Consider the following 22,866-nt stretch of genomic DNA (forward strand, 5'->3'; position numbering starts at 1 on the left):
ACTTACACATTATGTCAATTTTTTAAAACTTTGGTACATAATACTCTCAAAGAGCTAAAATGCCAAAATCAATCACTTCTCTATGCTCTTCTTTATTTATCAATATATTTATCCACACGAGAAACTCTAGAGTTTGATATGATTATAGAGGCTTATTAACCACTCTTAGCCCCAGAAGTTGTTTCAAAATTCCTGCTTTTGATTCAGACCCTCATTAACTTATTCCGAAGTAAAGATTTTAAAATTATTCCCAAGGTTTAATCAGGAAATGTTCCTATAAAAGGAACATAGATGAGACCCTTTGACAATAACAAACAAACAAACAAAGTGCCATCTAATGGTGTCATTTTGAAATTTCCCTAAGAGAAGGTTCTGAGCTTGTCCAGTCATTGAATGCCGGCATGTCTCACCTTGTCACAGTCTCTTCCAATTCTCTTTGTTTTAACTAGACTAAATCCCAAAATTATTTTGCTTGCTCATTTAACAAATATTAATTGAAGGATTACCAAGTTTCAGACATTTATTCCTCCACAAATCAATTCAGTAAGTACTAAACTTCTACCATATGTCAGATCTCACTAGGCACTGGGAATAGACAGAAACAAGCCTGAAACAAGTCCTGTCCTCAAAGAGTTCACAGTCTAGTGGGGGCAAAGGTATTTTAAATCAAATTGGATGACCGAATGAGAATTAGGTGGAAAGCATCAGGTGTTATGGACATGGAGGCTAGGTGGGTAGGTTGGCTGGAGGGTAGAAGGAAAAAGGAAGAGAAGCAGAGAGTGATGAAGTGACATTTAAATTGAGCCCTGGGTGGCTTGAAGTATTTAGCAAGGCAAAGAAGTGGAGAAGAGAGAAAGACACATTTTAGACATTAGGGCATGGCTGGAGGAGTGGGTCACCTTTCTTTCTTCTCTCTGTCTCCAGATATAAAAACTTTAGAGAAAAAACATCCCTTAAATATACTTAAAATTTATGTAATGTTGCCTTTAAAACATCTCAAAATTATGATTAATTTTTTAGGCTTATAAAGGGGGAAATGCATTTGCAACAAGACTTTTTTTTTTTTTTTGAGACAGGGTCTCACTCTGTTGCCCAGGCTAGAGTACAGTGGTGCGATCTTGGCTCACTGCAACCTCTGCCTCCCAGGATCAGGCAATCCTCCCACCTCAGCATCCCAAGTAGCTGGGACCACAGGTGCACCCCACCACACCTGGCTAATTTTTCATATTTTTGGTAGAGAGAGGATTTTGCTGATGCTTAAGCTGGTCTTGAACTCCTGAACTCAAAAAGATCCACCCGCCTCAGCCTCCCAAAGTGCTGGGATTATAGGCATGAGTCACCATGCCCAGCCTTGAGAATTTAACAATTTAAACATTTGCATTAAAATAATTTTAACTTTTATGATATCTTCTTTGGCTTTCAAAACTATTTTGATCTGTAGTACATACAAATGGTGAGCAAAGTCAATTTTCAGAGAGCTATCCTATCAACAAACTATGTTATACTTTAATTCTTACAAGACAGGAACTTTGACCAAAAAGAAAAAAATCTTTAAGTTACACATTATTTTAAACTGAAAAAAAAAGTTTCAGTAATCATTTAGTTGAATCTCTATTTTACAGATGAGAAAATGAAGGATTAGAGCAGGCGGAGTGACATGTTCATATTGTCACACAGTTGGTAGCTGAGTTAGAGCCAGTACTACCAAACCAGGTCTAATTCTAGTTTACCTAATCTAATTTAAATTGTTGAAGTTGTCTTACTTGAATTAAATGATTAAAGTATAATCAATATACACTTGATAGACTTTAACATGTACTCCGTACAGAACCTGGAATTCCTTTCTAATCAGATCTGTTTCCATTGCCTGCCCTCAAAGATGCTCCTGAACGTCACACAGACTAAGATACGTGTGCAAAAACCAGAGGCACAGGGGACTTATCACCCAGTGACACAAAAGTAGAATGTTCTTTTAAACGACTTAATTATGCAAATTAGATATGAATACAAAAGCTCTTCAAATGTCTTGAAAGTTACAAGGATAAATTAAATTTACTTCACATAGCTGTTGTGGAAAGCTCGTGAGTGCATTCTGGTGAAGCTCCAGCTTTTCAAGATGCTCCAAATGACCACTTATACAGCATTTCTGGCTTAGGGCATCAATATCTCTTAGTTCATTTGCTGAAAGGTCTAGTGATGTAATATATTCTCTCTCAGAAGCCAGAGAAGAAATGCTGTCTGAATGCCTCATATGGGATTGAAGTTTTGATGACCCTTTTGTCAAAAACAAACAAACAATGGAAATATAAGCAAATAATTTAAATTCATGTAGTAAAAGTTTAGTGAGCACCTCCTAGCAATCAGGCTTTCTTCAAGGCACTGAAGATTCAGTAGAAAACCAAACTATGGAGTTTACATTCCAGTGGCAGAGATGAACAGTAAATAAAAAGCATTTAATCAGGTGGTGTAAGTGGTGTAAAAAAAAAAGAAAGAGAGAAAACTGGAGGAGAGGATGAAGAGTGGCCTTGGTGGAGGTGTTATTTACATTTCAGAAAACTTGTAAAAAAAAAAGACTAATGTGTTCTATAATATTCAAGAAAGGTAAATTTTTAAATGTATGTTTCATTTTTCTATAGCTTATGGAAGGAATCATTAGGTAAATATATATGAAGATTATGTAAGATGAAACTGGCACCAAGAATATTTGAATAATTGGAGAAAATTCAACCAAACACTGCATTCTGCCCAAAATATCTATTTACTTATGATTACATCCAAATACTTACTGAGTGAATCATCTGAAGATAATATTTTTCTTTTTCGCTTCAGTAAATCTTCATGATCAAAAATGGGCCCCTATTAAAAAATAATTTATAATAAAATTGCTGTCATTTATTGGAGAAGAGGACATTTTTATAAGGAAGGAAACATGAAATTTTAATAGAGTTAAATGGTATTTATAATTATGGGAAAAAATAGGCAAGTAAAAACTAAGAACCCAATTATGAAGATAAAAGAAAACTCCAGTTCAGTGCTCAAATGACCTTAGAAAGCATCTACTCTTTCTCCTTTGTTTTAAATATAAGGAAACTGAAAAACAGAAAGGTTGAGTCAAAAAGCTATATCCATATAATTTCTCATTAACCAAACTACTTTTTATAACTAAATTTATATATAAATTCGAAAGAGCATATATAAAGACTGACAGCTAATTTAACCGATTCAACTACAGTCATTCATTTCACCCATCTTAAGATCTAGAATTAACACAAAACAACCCTCATATTTTTAGTACTGAGCTATAATCAAAATTAGAGAATAGGTTAGAACAGGTCTTTCAAAGTGAACCTGAGAATAAGGTGGCTCCCAATTTCCTCAACTAGAATTATCAAACTCCTCATGCAAATATGCCATAGTCCTTCCATAGTTCCAAAACAGACAAGAGGTTGAAATAATAATAAAGGTATCTAAAAAATTAAATGACTTTCAATACACCAAAATAGATAGATGATTGATATATGATAGATAGATAGATAGATAGACAGATAGATAGATGATAGATAGATAGATGAACAATGAATTATATTATGCTACTCCATCTTGTTCAGTGTCCTTCAGACTTCTGTCTGGTTTCTTAGAAATCACTATCAGATTTCTAGCTAAAGTGTTCATGGGACCAACCCACACCATTAGGTAGAGGTCTAGCCTGGGCTCTTTTCAGACATGGAGTTCTGAAAAGAAAGAAGAAAACCATCTTGAAGTGTACTGTAAGTATATATATATATGCCCCAAAAAATTCATACCCTGCATACTCAAAAGAGTACAAACGTGAATTGAGCATAATTTACATCTAATATGTTTTCATATCTATTACATATATAAAAATCTCAAAATTATAGTTTTCATACATCAGGGAAATCCCTACCAATTGTTCCTAGCTTTGGCATAAATTTTAGTTATCAAGAGAATGTCAGCAGCAAAACACAACATAATCACAATTTCACAATTTAACTTACCAAGGAATTGGAATGTCTTTGCAAATTTGGTGAGCAACGCTGTAATACGGCATCTCGGTAAAATTCTCCTACACTAATTGAATTAGATTTCCTTTTCACAAGAAATGAGCCTTCACTTCCTATTTTGAAAATGATAAAATAACATGAAGGTGAATACAAAAAGCTTACTCAATCATAAGATCCTTCTATCATAGTCCAATCATGGAAGATTAGATCTATTTTTATTAATGGAAATTTCACAGTCCATTCCCTTTGTAAAATCTTTAAAATAGAGATGATAAGCTATGTTGGTTTTTCACTTTAAAAATTCAACAACATTTTTCTTCACCCATAAATATTTATAGAATGGCTGTTACAGACTAGACACTGGGTAAGCACGGGATACTGATATGCAGAAAAAAAATAAATCTATTCCTCAGAGGAGCTCATAGTCCAGCAGGAAAAAGCCAAATCAATCAATGGTTACATAAGTTATAACAAATATATGTGTGTGCAGAAAGTTTGTATGCAATCTGATCACTGTTACTGCTTTCTGTTTCTCTGAATTTTTTTTATAGAGACCGCTGGAATAGGGTCTAGCAGCATAGGAAAGAGAGTGGATTAACTCCCTGAATTTTTCTTATAAATTTTTCAAATCTTGCTTTAAATGTTGTAATCACACAAATTATTTAACAGTCAGCAATTTTTAATATATTTCTATTTGAATTTCATGTTTCATGGTTTCTTTTATGGAACGGTATTAAAATAAACACAATAAATTTGGCTGGCAATAATTGTTTTATAAAATAAGGAAAAGGCAGTACTTTCAAAATAATAAATTTACAAGAAAACAAAGATCAATAAAAAAATCATATTAAAGATAAATAATGTGAATGCATTTGTGAAAAATTAATTATGATTTTAAATTCCCCTACTCTTTATCTTAGAAAAAGAAAGAATTCATTTTATGTCAAAACCAAATTATAAAATCTGTATATCCAAATACCACCCTTATAATATTCAGTATAAATCCTGATATAAACAGTTCCTGCCTGGTTCATTGCTAAAGTTTAATTAATTCTATAATTTAAATTATTTTAATGCTTAAGAATTTTAATAAAATACAATTTATAATTTAGTAACAATTACATAATTATAAAAATTATTAAATTATCATAATTATCCCACTTTATATGTGTGTGAAATGTCTATTAGCACATTATTTGTACAAGCAGCATAGTGCATTTTATAATTATTTTATGTTAAAATTTCTAATGTTTTCTAGAAAAATGCTTGAAGAGAGTTCTTTCAGGCATGACAGAGTAACAAGTGTGAACTTAACCTACTCACATAAACAACAAGAAAACTGGACAAATATATTAAATGACTGGATACAGACACTGGGCAACAGACAGCATAGGACTATGTAATACCCAAAAGAAGGGAAACAAACTATGTGAGCCCTATGATCACTCTGGCCTTCTGCTTGGAGACAAATTAAGGGCCATATACATAAGAAGAAATTTAAACAGTCTCATGGCTTTCCTGAGATGAGGAGATAGAGATCAACATTTATGGAGACTGAGATAGCTGGGAGTTCTGGGGCAGTTATGGAAAAAGTGCTCCAGTAATCTGCATATGGGTTTCTGGAAGATCTGCACTAGAAATGTAAAAGGGAATTCTTCCAGAGGAAGAAAATGATACTAACTGCAAACTTAGATTAATATAAAGTGGTTACTTTATTTAAAAAATTATTTTTATATATAGTCCTTTGTTATATAGTCCTTAATGTTTGCACAACAAACAACAGAGCTTCAAAATATACAAAGCATAAACAGATAAAACTGAAAAGGCGACCAACAAATCCTCAATTACAACTTCAATATTTCTCTATCAAATACAATAAATAGAAAGAAAAGTCAGTAAAGTCACAGAAAACTTGAGAAATCCTACCAAACAATTTGGCCTATTGATTTGACCCAATAACAGCTGAATATACTTTCTTTTCAGTTGCACATGGCACATCACCAAGACAGACCATATGATAATCCATAAAGCATGTTTCAATAAATATAAAAGGATAGAAATCATCAGAGTAGGTTATCTGAGCACAAAAAAGTCAAATTGAAACCAATAACCAGAAAGTTATCCAGAAAAATCTCCAAATATTTGGAAAATAAATGACGGCCTTCTAAATAACTCGTGAATCAAAGAAGTCACAAAGGAAATTAAATTTATATATATATATTTTTATTATACTTTAGGTTCTAGGGTACACATGCACAACATGCAGGTTTGTTACATATGTATACATGTGCCATGTTGATGTGCTGCACCCATTAACTCGTCATTTACATTAGGTGTATCTCCTAATGCTATCCCTCCCCCTTCCCCCCACCCCACAACAGGCCCTGGTGTGTGATGTTCCCCTTCCTGTGTCCAAGTGTTCTCATTGTTCAATTCCCACCTATGAGTGAGAACATGCGGTGTTTGGTTTTTTGTCCTTGCAATAGTTTGCTGAGAATGATGGTTTCCAGCTTCATCCATGTCCCTACAAAGGACATGAGCTCATCATTTTTTATGGCTGCATAGTATTCCATGGTGTATATGTGCCACATTTTCTTAATCCAGTCTATCATTGTTGGACATTTGGGAAATTAAATTTTTTTAAATGAATGGAAAGAGGACACATCAAAATATTGGGATGCAGTGAAAGTGATATTTATAAGGACATATACAGCCTTAAATAAATGTTTCTGTTACAAAATAAGAAGGTTCTAAAACCAGTGTTCTAAGCTTCCAAATTAAGAATCTATAAAAAGAGTCAATTAAAATAAAAATAAGTAAGGAAAAAGGAACAATAAAGAACAAAAGTCCGTGAGAAAGTAACACAAACAGTAGAGAAAATCAATAAAACAAAAATCTGATTCTTTGAAGAGATTAACAGGATAATTAAATCACTAACAGGATAATTAAATAATTGCTATAAGTAACATTAAACAAATAAATTTGGCAACTTATATGAAATGGACATATTCCTTGAAAGTTACACATTACTAAAACTGACTTAAGAAGTAAAAGAAAATTAAAATAATCATACATCTATCAAAGTTATTAAATTCATAATTCTAAATCTCCTCCTCACAAAAATTTAAAACCTAGATGGCCTTTGCTGGTGAAGTCTATCAGACATTTAGGAAGAAAATACCTTTACACAAATTCTTCCAGAAAATTGTGGAATGGGAAACACTTCCCAATTCATTTCAAGAGGCCAGCATTACTCCCATAATTACAAGGAAGTATAAAACTACAGACTAATATCTCTCACAGATGCAAAATTCTTAAAAAAATTTTAGAAAACAAAATTTAATACTATATAAAAAGGATAATGTACCATAACCAAGTGAGATTTACTCCAGGAATGCAAGTTGGTTTAACATTAGAAAATCAGTCAGTGTATTTGACCATATTAACAAAATAAAGGTGAAAAATATGAATACCTCAGCAGATGCTGAAGAGCATTTTTCAACACCTATTAATGATAAAAAAAAAGGCTCTCCAAAAATGACTAGGAAGAAGCTTCTTCAATTTGATGAAGGGCATCTATGAAAAACTATAGATAATGTCATAATTAGTGATTAGAGACTGTATGTTTTTCCTCTAAGTTTGGAAACCAGGGAATGATGCCCAGTCTGACCAATTCTATTCAACATAGTACTGGAGGTCCTAGCCAGTGCAATAGGACAAGAAAAAAAAAGAAGACATAAATATTAGAAAAGAAAAAGCAAATCTGTCTTTATTACCAAATGGTATAATTGTGAACAACGAAAATCCTGTGGAATCTATGATAAGGTACTGGAACACGTAAGTGAGCTTAGCAAGTTTACAGGATACAAAATTCATGTACAAATAAATGAATTATGTTTCTATATATCAACAGTGAACTACTGGAAATTAGAATTCAAATACAATACCATCTATAATAGTATCAGAAAACATCCAATACAACACACTGTTAGAAATTTTAAAAGACTAATTGAACTATATATCACATTAATATGTCAAAAGACTCATTATTAATATATTAGTTCCCTCAAATTAATTTATAGATATAACCTATATAAATTATTATTTATGTATTAATTATATATTATAGATTACATTAAAATCATAGGTAATATGATTTAATTGATAAATAAATTCTATATAAAATCTAAATATGGACTTAATTACAATAAAAATCCCAGCATAAAGTTAGTTGATTAAAAATTTATATGGAAATGCAAAGAACCTAGAATAATAAGAACATTTTTTTTAAAAGAACACCAGAGGACTTACACTATCTGATTTCAAGACCTGCTATTAAGCTAGAGTAATCAAGACAGTGTGGTATTGGCATAAGAATAAGGTATAAATCAGTGGCACAGAATAAATAATGCTAAAATAGAACCATACCTAAATAGTCAATTAAAGACAACAAAGCTTCCATTAATTCAATGAGGAATTATATAATATTTTCAACAAGTAATGTTGGAACAACTGGATATCCATACAGAAAGAAATAAATGTCAACTCTTCATTGACACACCACACACAAAAATCAACTTAAAATGTTTTAGACCTAAATGTCAAAGCTGAGATTTTAACACTTCTAAGAGAAAATATAGGAGAAAATATTCACAAATTTAGGCTAAGAAAAGGTTGCTTAAGTGGGATACAAAAAGCACAAACCATAAAAGAAAAAAACTGGAAAACTGCATTTCACCAAGATTTAAAACCTCTGTTTTGTTAAAAATAGAATTAGTAAAATGAAAAGACAAGCTATGACTGGGAAAAAAATATGCAATACATATACCTGTCACAACTTCTATCTAGAATATACAAAGAACTCTTATATAATAAGACAACCCAATTAAAAGCAAAATACTTCAACACTTCACACAAAAATAAGAATGGCCAATAAGAACATGAAAATATCCTCTACATAATTAGTCATCAGGGAAATGAAAATTACATCTAAATGAATTAAACCTCCACTAGAACAGCTAAAAGTAACTTGAAAATACCAAGTACTGACAAGGATGTAGAGCAACCAGAATGCTCATGTACTGCTGGTGGGGGTAGAACATAGTACAACCATTTTGGAAAACAGACACAAAAGAGTACTCACTGTATGATCCTATGTATATAAAACTAGAGAAAACATTAATCTACAGTGTCAGGAAGCAAATGATTGCTAAGGGTCAGGGGGGCCAGGGGAAGGGGATGTTTTCAGTGAAGAGGCATGAAGAAACTTTTTTGGATAATGAAAATATTGCATAACTTAATAGCGACGATGACCACATGAATATGTTAATTTTCAAAGCGCACGAAAATATATACTTAAAGTGAATGCATTTTATTTTATATAAATTATATATGTATATAAATCACTACACTTGATTTTTAAAAATGGTTTGACTTGAGACACAATATTTTGGAACAACTCTCATTTTTTGCCCTCTCAAATATCCTTATTCTATCACCCAATGTTTTCAATCATACTATATTAATAAGAAAGCCCCTCACTCCATTTTTACCAAACTGCTAATGCTAAATACATCAGCCCTAATCACTGTCATTATATATTTCACCATATTAATTTTTTAAACAGTTATCTCAAGTGAGCTATTAAAATATTAATATTATTTTAAGCTATAGTAAAGATAAAAACCTTTTTTATTAAGCGCTTCCTGTTTGCCAAGCATTGTTGCAGACACTTTACATACATTTTTTCTAATTATTATGTATAACCCTGCAAAGTCGACATTACTACCTTTAACAAGGTTAAGGGGCTTACACAAGCCACGAAAGGATCTAGTCAATGACAGAATGTGGAATCTCGTTCCAGTCTAGTCAGAGTTTGTTTCCTGGAATATTAACCATTAACCAATTAGCATAACATTTAGAAGCACAGAGACACACTTCCTTGACCCATCACTTTAACCAAAATTAGTAAACTTAACTGTTTGCGATAATAAACACATTTCTACTCAAGTTTTTCCAGATGATTTAGGTCAGGTTTTTGTCTTGGGTCCTATTGTTCAATGTCAGTGTGTAAATATAAAGCATAAAGGGTTTTTTTAATAATAAATACCTTCACTATCCAGGTCATCACTTTGAGCAAACACACTGTCCATAGAAGAGTCAGGAATAAAGGTCCATTCATCAAATTTAGACAGCACATCTTCAGAAAAATTTCCATCGCTGCCTGAGGCTGTTCCTTCTTCCACAGCACTTTTCATCTGATATCTGATCACCATTCTTGCTAGTGTAGATGCTATATCTGAAAATAAAGAGATACACCAGCAACTTAGAAATCAACAATTATGCAAAAATAAACATACATAGGACCAAAGTTCTTACGTATTCCTATGCTTCTAGAGAATATTTCTATTTTTCCTTTCAAAGTCACCTTACACTAGTGATCCTGAATAATTAACAGGTGGCAGATCATATATTTTTTTAAAAAACATAACCATGTACACAATGCTTTCATGTAGATAGCAAAACTGAATCTCTATGGAACTAACTTTATTCAGGAAAAGGCCTAGGCTTTGAAGCCAGACAGGCCTGTATTCAAGGCATAGAAATACCATTTGTGAGTTATATGAGCTCCCTGGGTGTCAGTGTCCTCACCTGGAAAATGAAGATGATAATAAATACAGCATATGGTGATGAAAAAGAGTAAATGAAATGATGCATATAAAACGTTTAGCACAATGCATAGAACACATAAACTGTTAAATAAAGGATCTTGTTATTTTTATAAAGTTTGCTGAATGATTCATTATGACTATTGGGAAATCTGATGGAATTTCAAAGTTAACATTCTTCTCACAACTTCATTACATTATATATTAGCTCTACTATGAAGAATAAGTTGGCAGAGTCCTCATTGTTCTACATACAGCCAGGAAGATTTCTTCAAATATTACTACTGTAATGACTTCAAATATTACTACATGATACTACTGTATCATGTAGTACAATATCCAGTGATGAGTTGGCTAATACAATGCTGGTTAGGCCTCCTACTGTAAAAAGGAAAATAAACCCTGGGGCTCAGAGCATGGCGGGGGATCATTTGATATTATCTCTGTGAAGTGTAGATAATCAGCTAAAAGACTTTGACAACAGTAGGAATAGCAATAATTATAGTAGCAGAGTGAAGTATGCTCATGTATCTACATCTATTCCTACTGTAAATATGTGGTGGACCCATATGATAAACCCCAAGAAGGCAACTGATACTATGGCTTACACTATACCCATATACCCAAATGGTTCCTTTTTCCAGAGTAATATGTTATGATATGGGAAATTATCCCGAAGCCCGGTAGGATGAGCTCACACACAAATATGTCACTAAGGCAAATACTACCTGAAAAATGTTTGAAAGCTATGACCCAAAGTGCTCTTTACTCAGACCAGCTGCCAGTGAAATCATGGTTATACCCTCCAATTTATCAAATGACATTACTATGTTTTTTTAATTGGGTAAGATGTGTCAATGGTAAAAACTTCAGACAGAACAAAGAGAATACAGTGAATGATAAATCTCCCTCCGTCCCTCTCCAATAGGCCCACAATTCCTCTCCATCAGATATTGAAGATTAAAGTAAGCAGGTTTTTGGCATGAGACTAGTTTAAGTAATGAAACATGGGATCTAACCATGTCTCAGTAATTTCCAAAGACCCAGAGACAACCAGGGAACCCATTTCTGGAGGGTTTTATTTCATATTCAAACTTTTATAACTATCATATTCCAGTTGCATTTTCATCAACATTAGCATAGTAAAAACACTGTCTGTGCCCTTTTTTTTGCCACGGAGTAATGTAATCTTTATCAGGACATTAAATTTGCTCCACGTTTTTTTTTCTCAATGATTGCAAAGCATTCCACAACATGAATGTACCATTATTTATTTGAATAGTTCCTTTTGGGGAATACTTAGGTTTTTTTCCTACTCTTTTGCTATTATAAACAATGTTTTAATGTGCATTTTTGTACATAATTTTTGTGCACATTGAGAATGTCTGTATCATAGATTCCTAAAAGTACATTGCGAGGTCAAAAAAGTATGTACATATATTAAAAATATTAGTAGATATTGCCAAATTGTCCTCAAAAGAGGACAATTTAAATTCATATCAATATATGAAGCATGTTTCCACATATGCTTATCAACATAATGTATTACACAATTTTTAATTTTTGCCAATATTAAATACCTAATTCTAAATGATAATCTACTATGTGCAAAACACTAGTATCAATGGTAAGGTTACAACCATGAACAAAATTGACATTGACTTCATGGTACTAACAATTTACCAAAAAGTAGATTATAAAAATGAAAAATTAAATTATATAATGTGGTGAATGGTAGTATATGTGAGAAATAAAGTGCTATAGGGTCATGTAAGAGAACCTTCCAGACTGGTGATAGCACTGAGACAGGAAGAATGAAGAGACAGCCAGGTGAAGAGAGAATTTAGAGCTAGGTAGAGAGAGAGTAACACTGGAAAAAGACTGGAAGTAAGGGTACACGAAGTGTTTGAGAAACCGAGGAAAATTCAGCCTGATTGGAACTTTTGGAGCCTACTGAGCGGTTGGAAACCTTGATGTATAAAGGCACCAAATTGCATGGATGGGTACTTTTCTCTAGCAGCACTCAGTTTTCTTGGTGAAACTGAGGGAAAAAGTGGACTGGTAGACTGACCAAAACTGGTGTTTTGCTAGTGAGTGCATCATAAAAATGAGAGAAGCAAACATGTTACTTGCAAGATGGTCCCTAAGGTGTTGATTCATGGAGTTTGATGACCATGGGGAAGGAGATGGGCATGGGACTAAGTTAACACAGGGAAAGCTGGGAGCTTTCACGCTAAAAACACATTTAGTGTGAACAAATGAGAGAGCTCAAAAGATAAAAATAGTGTCAGAAGATAGCAACTTACCATCAATACACATAATATGTACAAAATACACATGAGCTTGGAAGTATAAAGAAAATGCTTTATCAATTGAAATATAAAGTATATTCTAAGTTAAAAATGCCAAATAAATATGTGTGTATGCTTTTACATACATTTGAATGCATAGGTACATGTAAGCATATAAAAAGTTAGGAAAAATATCCATATTAATTACTTATAAGAGATAAAATAAGTTATTTTTATTTTCTTTTTTATAATTTTATATTTCCTTTAAAAACAGGGATATCTTACTTTAATAATAACAAATATATATTAAAAAGTACCCCTTCAAAAAGCTTCCACTATTTTGCTCTATTTTTATAAATAACTATTTGCTATCTCATAAAGAACTTAAATGTCATTTTGAAGTATTTCATAGCCAAAAAAAAAAAAAAAAAATCCAAACCTTTGCAATATCTTTGGCTTAAGGTCCCTCAAACTGGCATGAATAACCACTAAAAGACTAGTGACTTAAAAAAATACTATTAAAAATAAGAATTGTAAAAAATATTCTCCTTGTTACTTACTTGTTTGTTTCCTTAAATTAGAAGTCTTATCTGGAAATAAAGGACCGAGCCAAGAAGGTTCAACTTTTCCTATACAAAATCCTCCAAGGCAAATGCTATTGTTGGCCACATCCAGGGCCAGCCTCCTTAAAAGCAAGCTGATGATCTGGCTGTCACCTTTCCCAATGCTTATCGTCAGCGCTTTTCGTACATCTTGTTCACGAGATCCACTATTCAGTAAGAGTTCCACCAATTTGGGACTGCTCTCTTTCTCACATACCTATTAAAGAAAAAAAATTAAGTACATTAAAAAATCTACATTTTTCTTCCTTTTAGGAGACTGGCAAATCAAACTTCATGTGATTTTTCTCTACATCTCCAATTTGGAATGAAACAAAATAAAATAAGGCAAAACTGATCCTTGAATAGATTGGGAAAATAAGATGATATTAATGCCATCAATGTCAGAATAGCATGAATAATCTGCCACATGACAGTCAGTTATTATGAAAGAGACAACATTATATGGAGACATAGCTCCATAGGCTTGGCATCAAGATCTCTGTTTACATCCAGACTCCACCAAATATGCATATTGCTTACGCTTTCTGAGCTTCTGTCTTCTCACTGTAAGATACCTGGGAAACCAGTACCTTAACACAGTAAATACTACTGTCCTGCCTTTATTTGTGACATAGAATAACTAAATGGGGACATAGCTATTGTAAAATTTATTAATGCCACATACAAACGACAGTCATTACTCGTGTCTAGCTTTCCTGAGCTCCTCAAGACAAGCATCTGAATTTCCTCAAAGATATAGCTTGTCTCTCAGTCTTCAACCTTCCTCTAAATGTTATGTTTTCAGAGCATGTGTTCAGGGTGGGTTAGCATGTGAGGTGCCACAAAAACTAGAACAACTCAGCAAGCCAGGAGAAGCCTTAGCAAGCTGTGGCACTGCATGCTGGCCCTACTCAGGAAGAGCTCTGGAAAGGAGCTAGACACTAGCAAGGAGCTATCAACTAGAAGACCAAGATAACAGGTAATAGAAATAATATCCATCAGTTACTGTGCTAAATTCTGTACACACATGATATCTAATCTTTTTTTTAAAAAAATCCTATGCCATAGCAATTATTACTCCCATTTTATAGATGAGTATTTAGAAAAGATATATAATTTGTCCCTTACAGCTAGCAAGCAACTGAGACTTGGATTTGAAGCCAAATTTGCTGGCTTCAAAACCTGTGTGACTTTCATTACCCAAAATAAAACATCAAAAAAGGAAAGAAAAGAAGACTCAAAGATCCAGGGTACCAACTCAGAGGAAAAAGATGTTGGGGACAATTTTTGAATTTTCTAGAATTAAAGTGTTTCCAAGGGATTTGAGGGGACATTCATTTATGTGGTTGGAAGGCACCAATTAAATGCCCACCAGTCTCCAAGTACGCCCACCTTCAACCCATCCTCAAAGCACTACAGAGCTCTGATCAAGTCACCGTCGTCTTTAAAAACCTTCTAAAACGCTGCTGCTCCAGGACATTCTTCCAAACACAGCATGTAATTTTTCAAACCTCATTACCTTTTATGCTATTTCTATTACCCCAAATGCCTTCCTCTACTCTTCACCCAGGAAAAAGGTGTTCATTCTTGAAGAATTGGCTTCAAACTTTCTTGCAGAGAAGTCCTTGCTACTAACCTCTCAGGCCAAACACACCATTTCTCCTCCCGGCTCCCATCCATTTCATTTAATGTAGCACTGAGCAAACAAACATACATACCCATCTGTTTTCTTGCTAGAATGCAAAGGCCTTTACATTACTGCAATCCAACTTGTATTCCTGAAGCCTAGCACAACATCTAGCAAATATATTTAATTTAAGTAGCAAATTACTAAAATCCTCTTTAAGGGCTCATAGCAAAATTAAAAGGAAGGCAGGTGGAAGAGGAAGGAAGGAAGGAAGGAAGGAAAGAAGGAAGGAAGGAAGGAAGGAAGGAAGGAAGGAAGGAAGGAAGGAGAAGGGGAAGGGAAAGAGGAAGGGGAAGGGGAAGGGGAAGAGAAAGGAGAAGGGAGGGGAGGGGAGGGGAGGGAAGGGAAAGGAAGGGAAGGGAAGGGAAGGGAAGCGGGGAGGGAGGGAAAAACTCACAAATGCCCTCTCTTATAGCCCAGTAACTTTTTTTCTCTAAGATATGCCATTCACTCCTTACTTTGTACTAAGGTGATTTATGTTTTACTCTCTTGTCAATGCCCTACACAAACAGACCTATAAACTATCTTGAAACAGGAAACCCATTTTATATTCTCTATTAATTATCTAGCACTGTGCGCTGCACATGTTTGTGGAAGGAATTTTCCTTGGAGGATCCAAACTATCCAAGCTGACTTTAGGCATATGGTGCCATGAAGAGAGACATATATAAGAAAGTGAATCTGATAAAAGAAATAAATGCCAGCAAAAATAAGAATTAATTTCTTTAAATCCTACAGAGTCATTCTCCTTAGAATATTCACACATATTTATGAAAGTAATTTCAGCTTCATGACAGGAAAATACTACTGCTCACAGATATTTATTTTTACATTTAAATAATAATGAAGAAAATTCAGAATATAACTAAAGATTATCAAAAGCATAATTTCTTATCCCTGCAATCTTTCTCTGATCAGCTAATTTATAATAAATGCAGTGCATTATCAAAACCAAATTATTCAAACTGTTATTTTAGAGAAAATGAACACCACTACCACCACTACCATGAATCTGCTGTGTAGCCAAGAAATTAAAGCAGGCACTGTGGAGGCAGATTTCACACTGTTACCAGGAGCTTGTTCTTAGGCAAGTTATTTAAACCCTCAGTGCCTCAGCTTCTCACTTGCACAATGGGAATAACATTAGAACCTACTGGACCTTTTCGTAGGTTGTCGTAAGGATTAAATTGTGTAAAGTATTTGGAGCAGTGCCCAGGTGGTAATGAGCATGATAGAAGTGTTTGGTTTTGTTGGTTTTTTGTTTGTTTGTTTTGTTGGTTGGTTGGTTGGTTCGTTTTTTGTTTTTTGTTTTTTTTTTTGAGACAGAGTCTCACTCTGTCGCCCAGGCTGCAGTGCAGTGGCGTGATCTAGGCTCACTGCAAGCTCCACCTTCCAGGTTCACGCCATTCTCCTGCCTCAGCCTCCCAAGTAGCTGGGACTACAGGCACCTGCCACCAGGCCTGGCTAATTTTTTGTATTTTTTTAGTAGAAACAGGGTTTCACCGAGTTAGCCAGGATGGTCTCGATCTCCTGACCTCATGATCCACCCACCTCGGCCTCCCAAAGTGCTGGGATTACAGGTGTGAGCCACCGCGCCAGACCGGTTGGTTTTGAGACAGAGTCTCGCTCTGTCACCAAGGCTGCTGTACAGTGGCACAATCTTAGCTCCTGCAGCCTTGACCTCCTAGGCTCAAGTGATCCTCCCACCTCAGCCTTATTATATTATTTTATTTTATTGTCTTTTATTGTATTTTATTTTATTTTATTTTATTTTATTTTATTTTAACAGGGTCTGGCTCTGTTGCCTAGGCTGGAGTGCAATGGTGCAATCTCAGCTAACTGCAGCCTCAACCTCCCAGGCTCAAGTCATCCTCCCACCTCAGACTCCCAAGTAGCTGGGACTATAAGCAGGTACCACCATACCCAGCTAATTTTTTGACTTTTTGTAGACATGGGGATCTAACTATGTTGCCCAGGCTGGTCTTGAAATCCTGGGCTCAAATGATCCTCCCGCCTTGACTTCCCAAAGCCCTGGGATTACAGGCATGAGCCACCCTGCATGAAGCTAGGACTACATGTGTGTGCCATCTTTGCTTGTTGGTTTGTTTTGTAGAAATGGAGTCTCACTATGTTTCCCAAGTTGGTCTCGAACTCCTGGCTCAAGTGATCCTCCCACCTCAACATCCCAAAGTGTTGGGATTACAGATGTGAGCCACCATGCCCAGCCTCTTATTATTTTTATTCAGACTTCACTATACTTTTTCCACTGTGATTTGATGAGTTTTACCTGGAGGTTTTTATCCATGCCTTTGCATACCCAGTATTAAACTTCCATATTCTTCTCTACCAATCATGTACATTCCATTATCAAATTCTCTGCAGAAAGTCTAACACAACTCCACCCTTGCTCTAGATAGTCCTTCAATATGCAACCTCTTGGTAAATGAATAAATAGTCCTGATTACCTTATTTTGCTCTGGCACAAATAAGGTACATACGACAAATTCATCCACAAGATTTAATCAGCAGTTATTGTTTGTTAGATATAAATAACCTCTGACAACTGGGATAAATTCTTTAAACCTAATACATAATCTTTGGATTTAAGATTTCGTTTTAAAAAGAAAAGATAAAACTAAGCATATGAAGTCCAAAAGAATATGGAAAGAGGAATAAAGTAAAAATCCTGTTGGGTAGAAAGATTTGGATAAATTGAAAGAATAGTAGAAATGATTTCCTGTGGGGAATGTAGTACAGTTGTATCAGGTGCTTTTAGGTATGTTGTTTCCTTAATGTGGACTTAGAAGGGGAAGTTTCTTTTTAGTTCTTTGGTATTTCAAACATTAATGCAATAATCTGCATGCAAAAGATGCACAGTAAAAATGTATTAAATTATTGATGGAAAAATTTAATTATCTTTAGTAAAGCGGAGCTACTATTTTAATTGTTGCTTGCTTAAAAGAAATTTGACTAAATTTAAATAATTAGATTGTTTATGTGATTTTAATTCATAAATGTAATGGTGCATGAAAATGGGTTACAAATTCTTTTTCTTTTTATGTTGATTACTAATTAGTATTAACTTAATCTTAACAGTCAACAAATTGATTTCAATCCATAGGCAAGTGGGATATTAAATACAGTAGGGATATTAAATACAGTAAGGTTTAAAAAGTAAACTATTGGCAAACATAGTACTTTATTGATTATTTAATAATGTGTATTAAATCACTACATAATTGCTTTGTTAGAAATATTAAATTTCTAGAAAATAGACATAGTGCTACCTGAATGCTAGTATAAACTCTAACACTTATACAAATAATACAAATCTGAAATATAAGCAATGAACCTAGTATTTATTGAATACACACCGTATGTAAAGCAATGAGCTCGATATTCTGAATGATACAAAGATGAACACTGTACACTGTTATTTTCACACAACTCACCAAGTATACAAGAGATATGTATATATTTTCATAGACTGACAAAAGAAGTAAATCTTAATTTTGTTTGGAGGTTTGGAGGTATGGGGAGGGCTTTAAAGAAAGATAATTTGAATTATATTTTGAAGGGAGAGCAGAACAATCAGATAGATATATGTTTACATGGTTCAGGAGGGAAGAGAGAAGGATAGAAAGACCAATGTTACACAACTTTGGCCAACAGCAACTCATGTCACTGTGAATGGCACCGACAAAAGTGTGCCATCCACAGCCCGCATAGCCATGTGTGGTAGCCCTCAGGGGAAAACTTTCTAGGCAAAGAAACTAAAACCATGGAAAAAAATGGTTAAAAAATTATCAAAACATTAGAACTATGTGTTATGTGGAGTGTATCTGGAGACTAAGTTGTAGAGATGCCTACTAAGGGACACATTTGAAAAGTTATTTATCAACTTAACAAGATAAGTAAACAGATGAAATGAAAGATTAGACTGGATAACACCTAAAGGACCCTATTACTTCTGGAATTCTATAAATCTACTACAAGACACAAACAATTGCAATAAACTGGTAAATTTCTGTAGTGAAGAATAATATGATATAAGTAAGAGATACACAATGGCAGGGCTCTTACTTACATTCTATAAGAATACTGAGCAAAGACAAAAGTGAGGCCTTGAATATTTACCTGACAAATTAAAGAAGATCCCTCCTTTGCTTGATTGGCATCTGCTCCCAATAGAAGCAAGCATTCAACCATGATGCTGTTATTCTGATCACACGCTCTCTCTAGCATCACATTTTTTAAGTAATCATCCATAGCTACTTTTGCAAAACACTTGCAACAGAGGTTTAGAAACTAAAAAGAGTGGAAATGAGAATTAGAGTCAGATAAATACATAACATTTAGGATGCAAGTGAAAAACACTGTACCTGTTGATCCTTTTGTTCCATGATATTGGAAGACATTTGATGGAATATTACTAAGTCAAATGAATGATGCACCAGCAGCTTAGAAAAAGATGCTGACAATTTGAGGATTGCTAAGATTGTCTGAAATCCCTAAAAGTATAAGAAAAAAATAATAAAATAAGCAATTATAGGCAAAATGAATAAACAGTATAAAGCAGAGAGAGTTTGTATATGAAACAATACCTAGGATGTTCACTTAACTATAGATATATTGGGTTGGTGCTTTAAAGTATTTATCCTGTAAATAAATACTCCCTCTCTCTCTCATGACTAAGAAATATAGCAGGCACAGAGAATAAAATGCTAGTTAACAAACCATTCAGTAGCAAAGCAGGAAAAAGAACTAATACCCTCAAATTTGGTTTTCAAAGATGCTTGTCTAAAGCCATAGTTATAGGATGAAACCCAGATATTAAACAGGATTAAAGCGGTTGGATCAGCAGAACTACACATCCAAACAGGTCAATAGAGTAAAAATTTGTATTATAATATTGAACAGTAGGTTCTCTAGAGAGCCTAGCATATCCCCCAACTTTTTGTGCTGTCTTCTGAAATGTTTATCTCAGAAAGGCTAGTGTGGACTCCCAGATTTCATTTATGTTGAGTGTATGTGAGAAGCACTGAGGGCACTCTGAGGATTACATTCTAATAATAAGTTATTTATAAAGAACACCGTTACTTTTTTAGAACCACCTTAAGCACATCCCCAGAGTCTGTCCTCTTCACTCATGTGATGTTTTAATGAAAGATTGGGCTTTTGACTTTAGCATTATTTAAGTTGGGTAAAGCCACCAAGGATCATCTTAACTTTTTAATGTTTTATTACCTCTAATACTACATATTAATAAAATTGGCTAGGCACCATGGCTCACACCTGTAATCTCAGCACTGTGGGATTGCTTGAGCCCAGGAATTCAAGACCAGCCTGCACAATATGGCAAAATCTTGTCCCTATAAAAAATATTTTAAAATTACCCGTGCATGCACCTGTAGTCGCAGCTACTCAGGAGGCTGAGGTGGATCACTTGAGCTCACCCAGGAGGATGGGCCCAGGAGGCAGAGGTTGCAGTGAACTGAGATTGTGCCACTGTACTCTAGCCTGGGCCATAGAGTGAGACCCCATCTCAAAAAATTTTAAATTAACTTACGTCATCTAAATATTAAAATTATTACTTCGAACTCTTACGATGCTGAGTATCTACGAATACTAATATTTGATAAGCAAAGTAGCCTTAATTTATGTATGTCTGAGGGACAGGTGATCCACCTGCCTCTAGAGCAGAGGTCTCTGAAAACAAGTGAATGCTACAGCAGAGCAGGCCATGCAAATGTGCAGAAAGTACGTCATTCAAATTGAAAACTTTTAAACACTGAACTGAAGGCTGGGTGCAGTGGCTCATGCCTGTAATCCCAACACTTTGGGAGTCCGAGGTGAGTGAATCACTTGAGGTCAGGAGTTTGAGACCAGCCTGGCCAACATGGCGAAACCCCATCTCAGCTAAAAATACAAACATTAGCTGAGCATGGTGGTGCATACTTGTAGTCCTAGCTACTAGGGAGGCTGAGGCAGGAGAATTGCTTGAACCCAGGAGGCGGAGGGTGATGTGAGCTGAGACTGCGCCACTGCACTACAGCCTGGGCAACAGAGTGAGACTCTGTCTCAAAAAACAAAACAAAACCCTGAACTGGACAAATAAAATATGTTGGCAGGCCAGATTTAGTTCATAACCTCTACTATAGAGATTCTAAAATTTATGCCTAGATGAATTAATCCAGAGTAACTGAGAGTTCCATACCGGCAAAAAGTCCTTCCCTTTCCCTAAGATTACTTTTAATCAATCCTATCTTGGTTTAATCAGCCTAGCCTGAGGCACATTATGAAAAGCAGTTATAAAACACATTGTTGTTATTAATCTAAGAATTTTGTATGTTCATAACTTTATAATTTTTTTAAAAACTTTACACATATTCTCTCATTTACTGATAATGTCTGTGCAAAGATTAGAGACCAGGTATTTTTATTCCTGGTCAATGCTGCCAGTTACAAAAAATATTTCCTGAGTCGGCTGGGCACCTTGGCTCACACCTGTAATCCCAGCACTTTGGGAGGCTGAGCAGGACAGATTGCTTGAGACCAGGGAGTTTGAGACCAGCCTGGGAAATATGGTGAAACCTCATCTCTACAAAAAATACAAAAATTAGCCAGGCATGGGAGTGCATGCCTGTAGACTGAGCTACTCAGGAGGCTGAGGCAAGAGAATCACTTGAGCTCGGGAAGCAGCTGTTGTAGTGAGCTGAAATCTGCCACTACACTCCAGCCTGGGTGACAGAGTGAGACCCTGTCTCCAAAAAAAAAAAAAAAAAAAAAAAAAAAAAAAAATTCCTTTGTAGTTTATGAAAGTTGCAAACTCCACAACCAAGGCAGAAACTCTTGAAGAAAAACTATTTGTTTTGCTACAATTAAAAAACAAAACAAAACAAATTTATTTCTTAATCTCCTGTGAACTAACTCTAGGCCAGTATCTTGAATTCCTTACCAAGACAGTTATTATATATCGTGTTTTAAATTTTGCTTGATGAAAAATGTTAAAAACATTTTTTCACTGCAAGGAAAAAAATCAACAAGCAAAATTACTAAAGGTAAGCAACCTGCAATAAAACCCAGAGAGTGACAAACTTTGGAATATTTATAAATTATATTTATCTAAAATCTAAGCGAATAAACTCAGCTAGCTGGGATTTCTTAGCACATTCTCTGAACTTTTATGGGCAAGATAAATGGTGAATAACCATGCTGACTTTAGAGATTTAATAATGAAACACTGGATCTTTAGAGATTCAATCCAATTTTCTTTGCTTGTATAATTAAAATACTACAAAAGGATAAATGGTTTTCCATTAACTAGAATACCCCATTCATGCAAAGTGGGAATTACACAAACTGCTCCAAAAGTGAAATTCGCACAAGTTCCCAAATTCTTTCCAAGATAATGCACATACTTTAGTCTGTATTTCAGCAACATCCTTAAATCGGTATAAGCTGGAAACCAGAATTTTTGCCAGCAGATGTCCAGTTCCTATGAACACATTCTTCTTTGTAATCAAGTATCCTATAAGACTTAAACCCAGACACTGAATTTCTAGGAGAATTAAAAAAAAAGAATTGTTTTAAATC

General features: G+C 34.5%; 1 protein-coding gene across 3 annotated transcripts in view; it reads right to left on the bottom strand.

The window, feature by feature from the left end:
• Positions 1-22,866, bottom strand: part of LRRK2 (leucine rich repeat kinase 2) — a 143,449-nt gene that overhangs the window by 70,698 nt on the left and 49,885 nt on the right. For all 3 annotated transcript variants that reach the window (XR_010148048.1, XM_001168494.6, XM_063785773.1), the window contains exons 16-23: positions 22,692-22,831; positions 19,653-19,781; positions 19,408-19,578; positions 13,542-13,800; positions 10,132-10,320; positions 4,017-4,135; positions 2,787-2,856; positions 2,057-2,274 (exon numbers count right to left, since the gene is read on the bottom strand). Coding sequence is in view for 2 of the 3 variants with exons in the window: in XM_001168494.6 (XP_001168494.1) it covers positions 2,057-2,274; positions 2,787-2,856; positions 4,017-4,135; positions 10,132-10,320; positions 13,542-13,800; positions 19,408-19,578; positions 19,653-19,781; positions 22,692-22,831 (1,295 nt within the window). In the remaining variant the exon portion in view is untranslated. The remainder of the gene's footprint in view (positions 1-2,056; positions 2,275-2,786; positions 2,857-4,016; positions 4,136-10,131; positions 10,321-13,541; positions 13,801-19,407; positions 19,579-19,652; positions 19,782-22,691; positions 22,832-22,866) is intronic.

Source organism: Pan troglodytes, chromosome 10 (assembly GCF_028858775.2).
Source record: "Pan troglodytes isolate AG18354 chromosome 10, NHGRI_mPanTro3-v2.0_pri, whole genome shotgun sequence".
In the NCBI taxonomy this organism is placed as follows: domain Eukaryota; kingdom Metazoa; phylum Chordata; class Mammalia; order Primates; family Hominidae; genus Pan; species Pan troglodytes.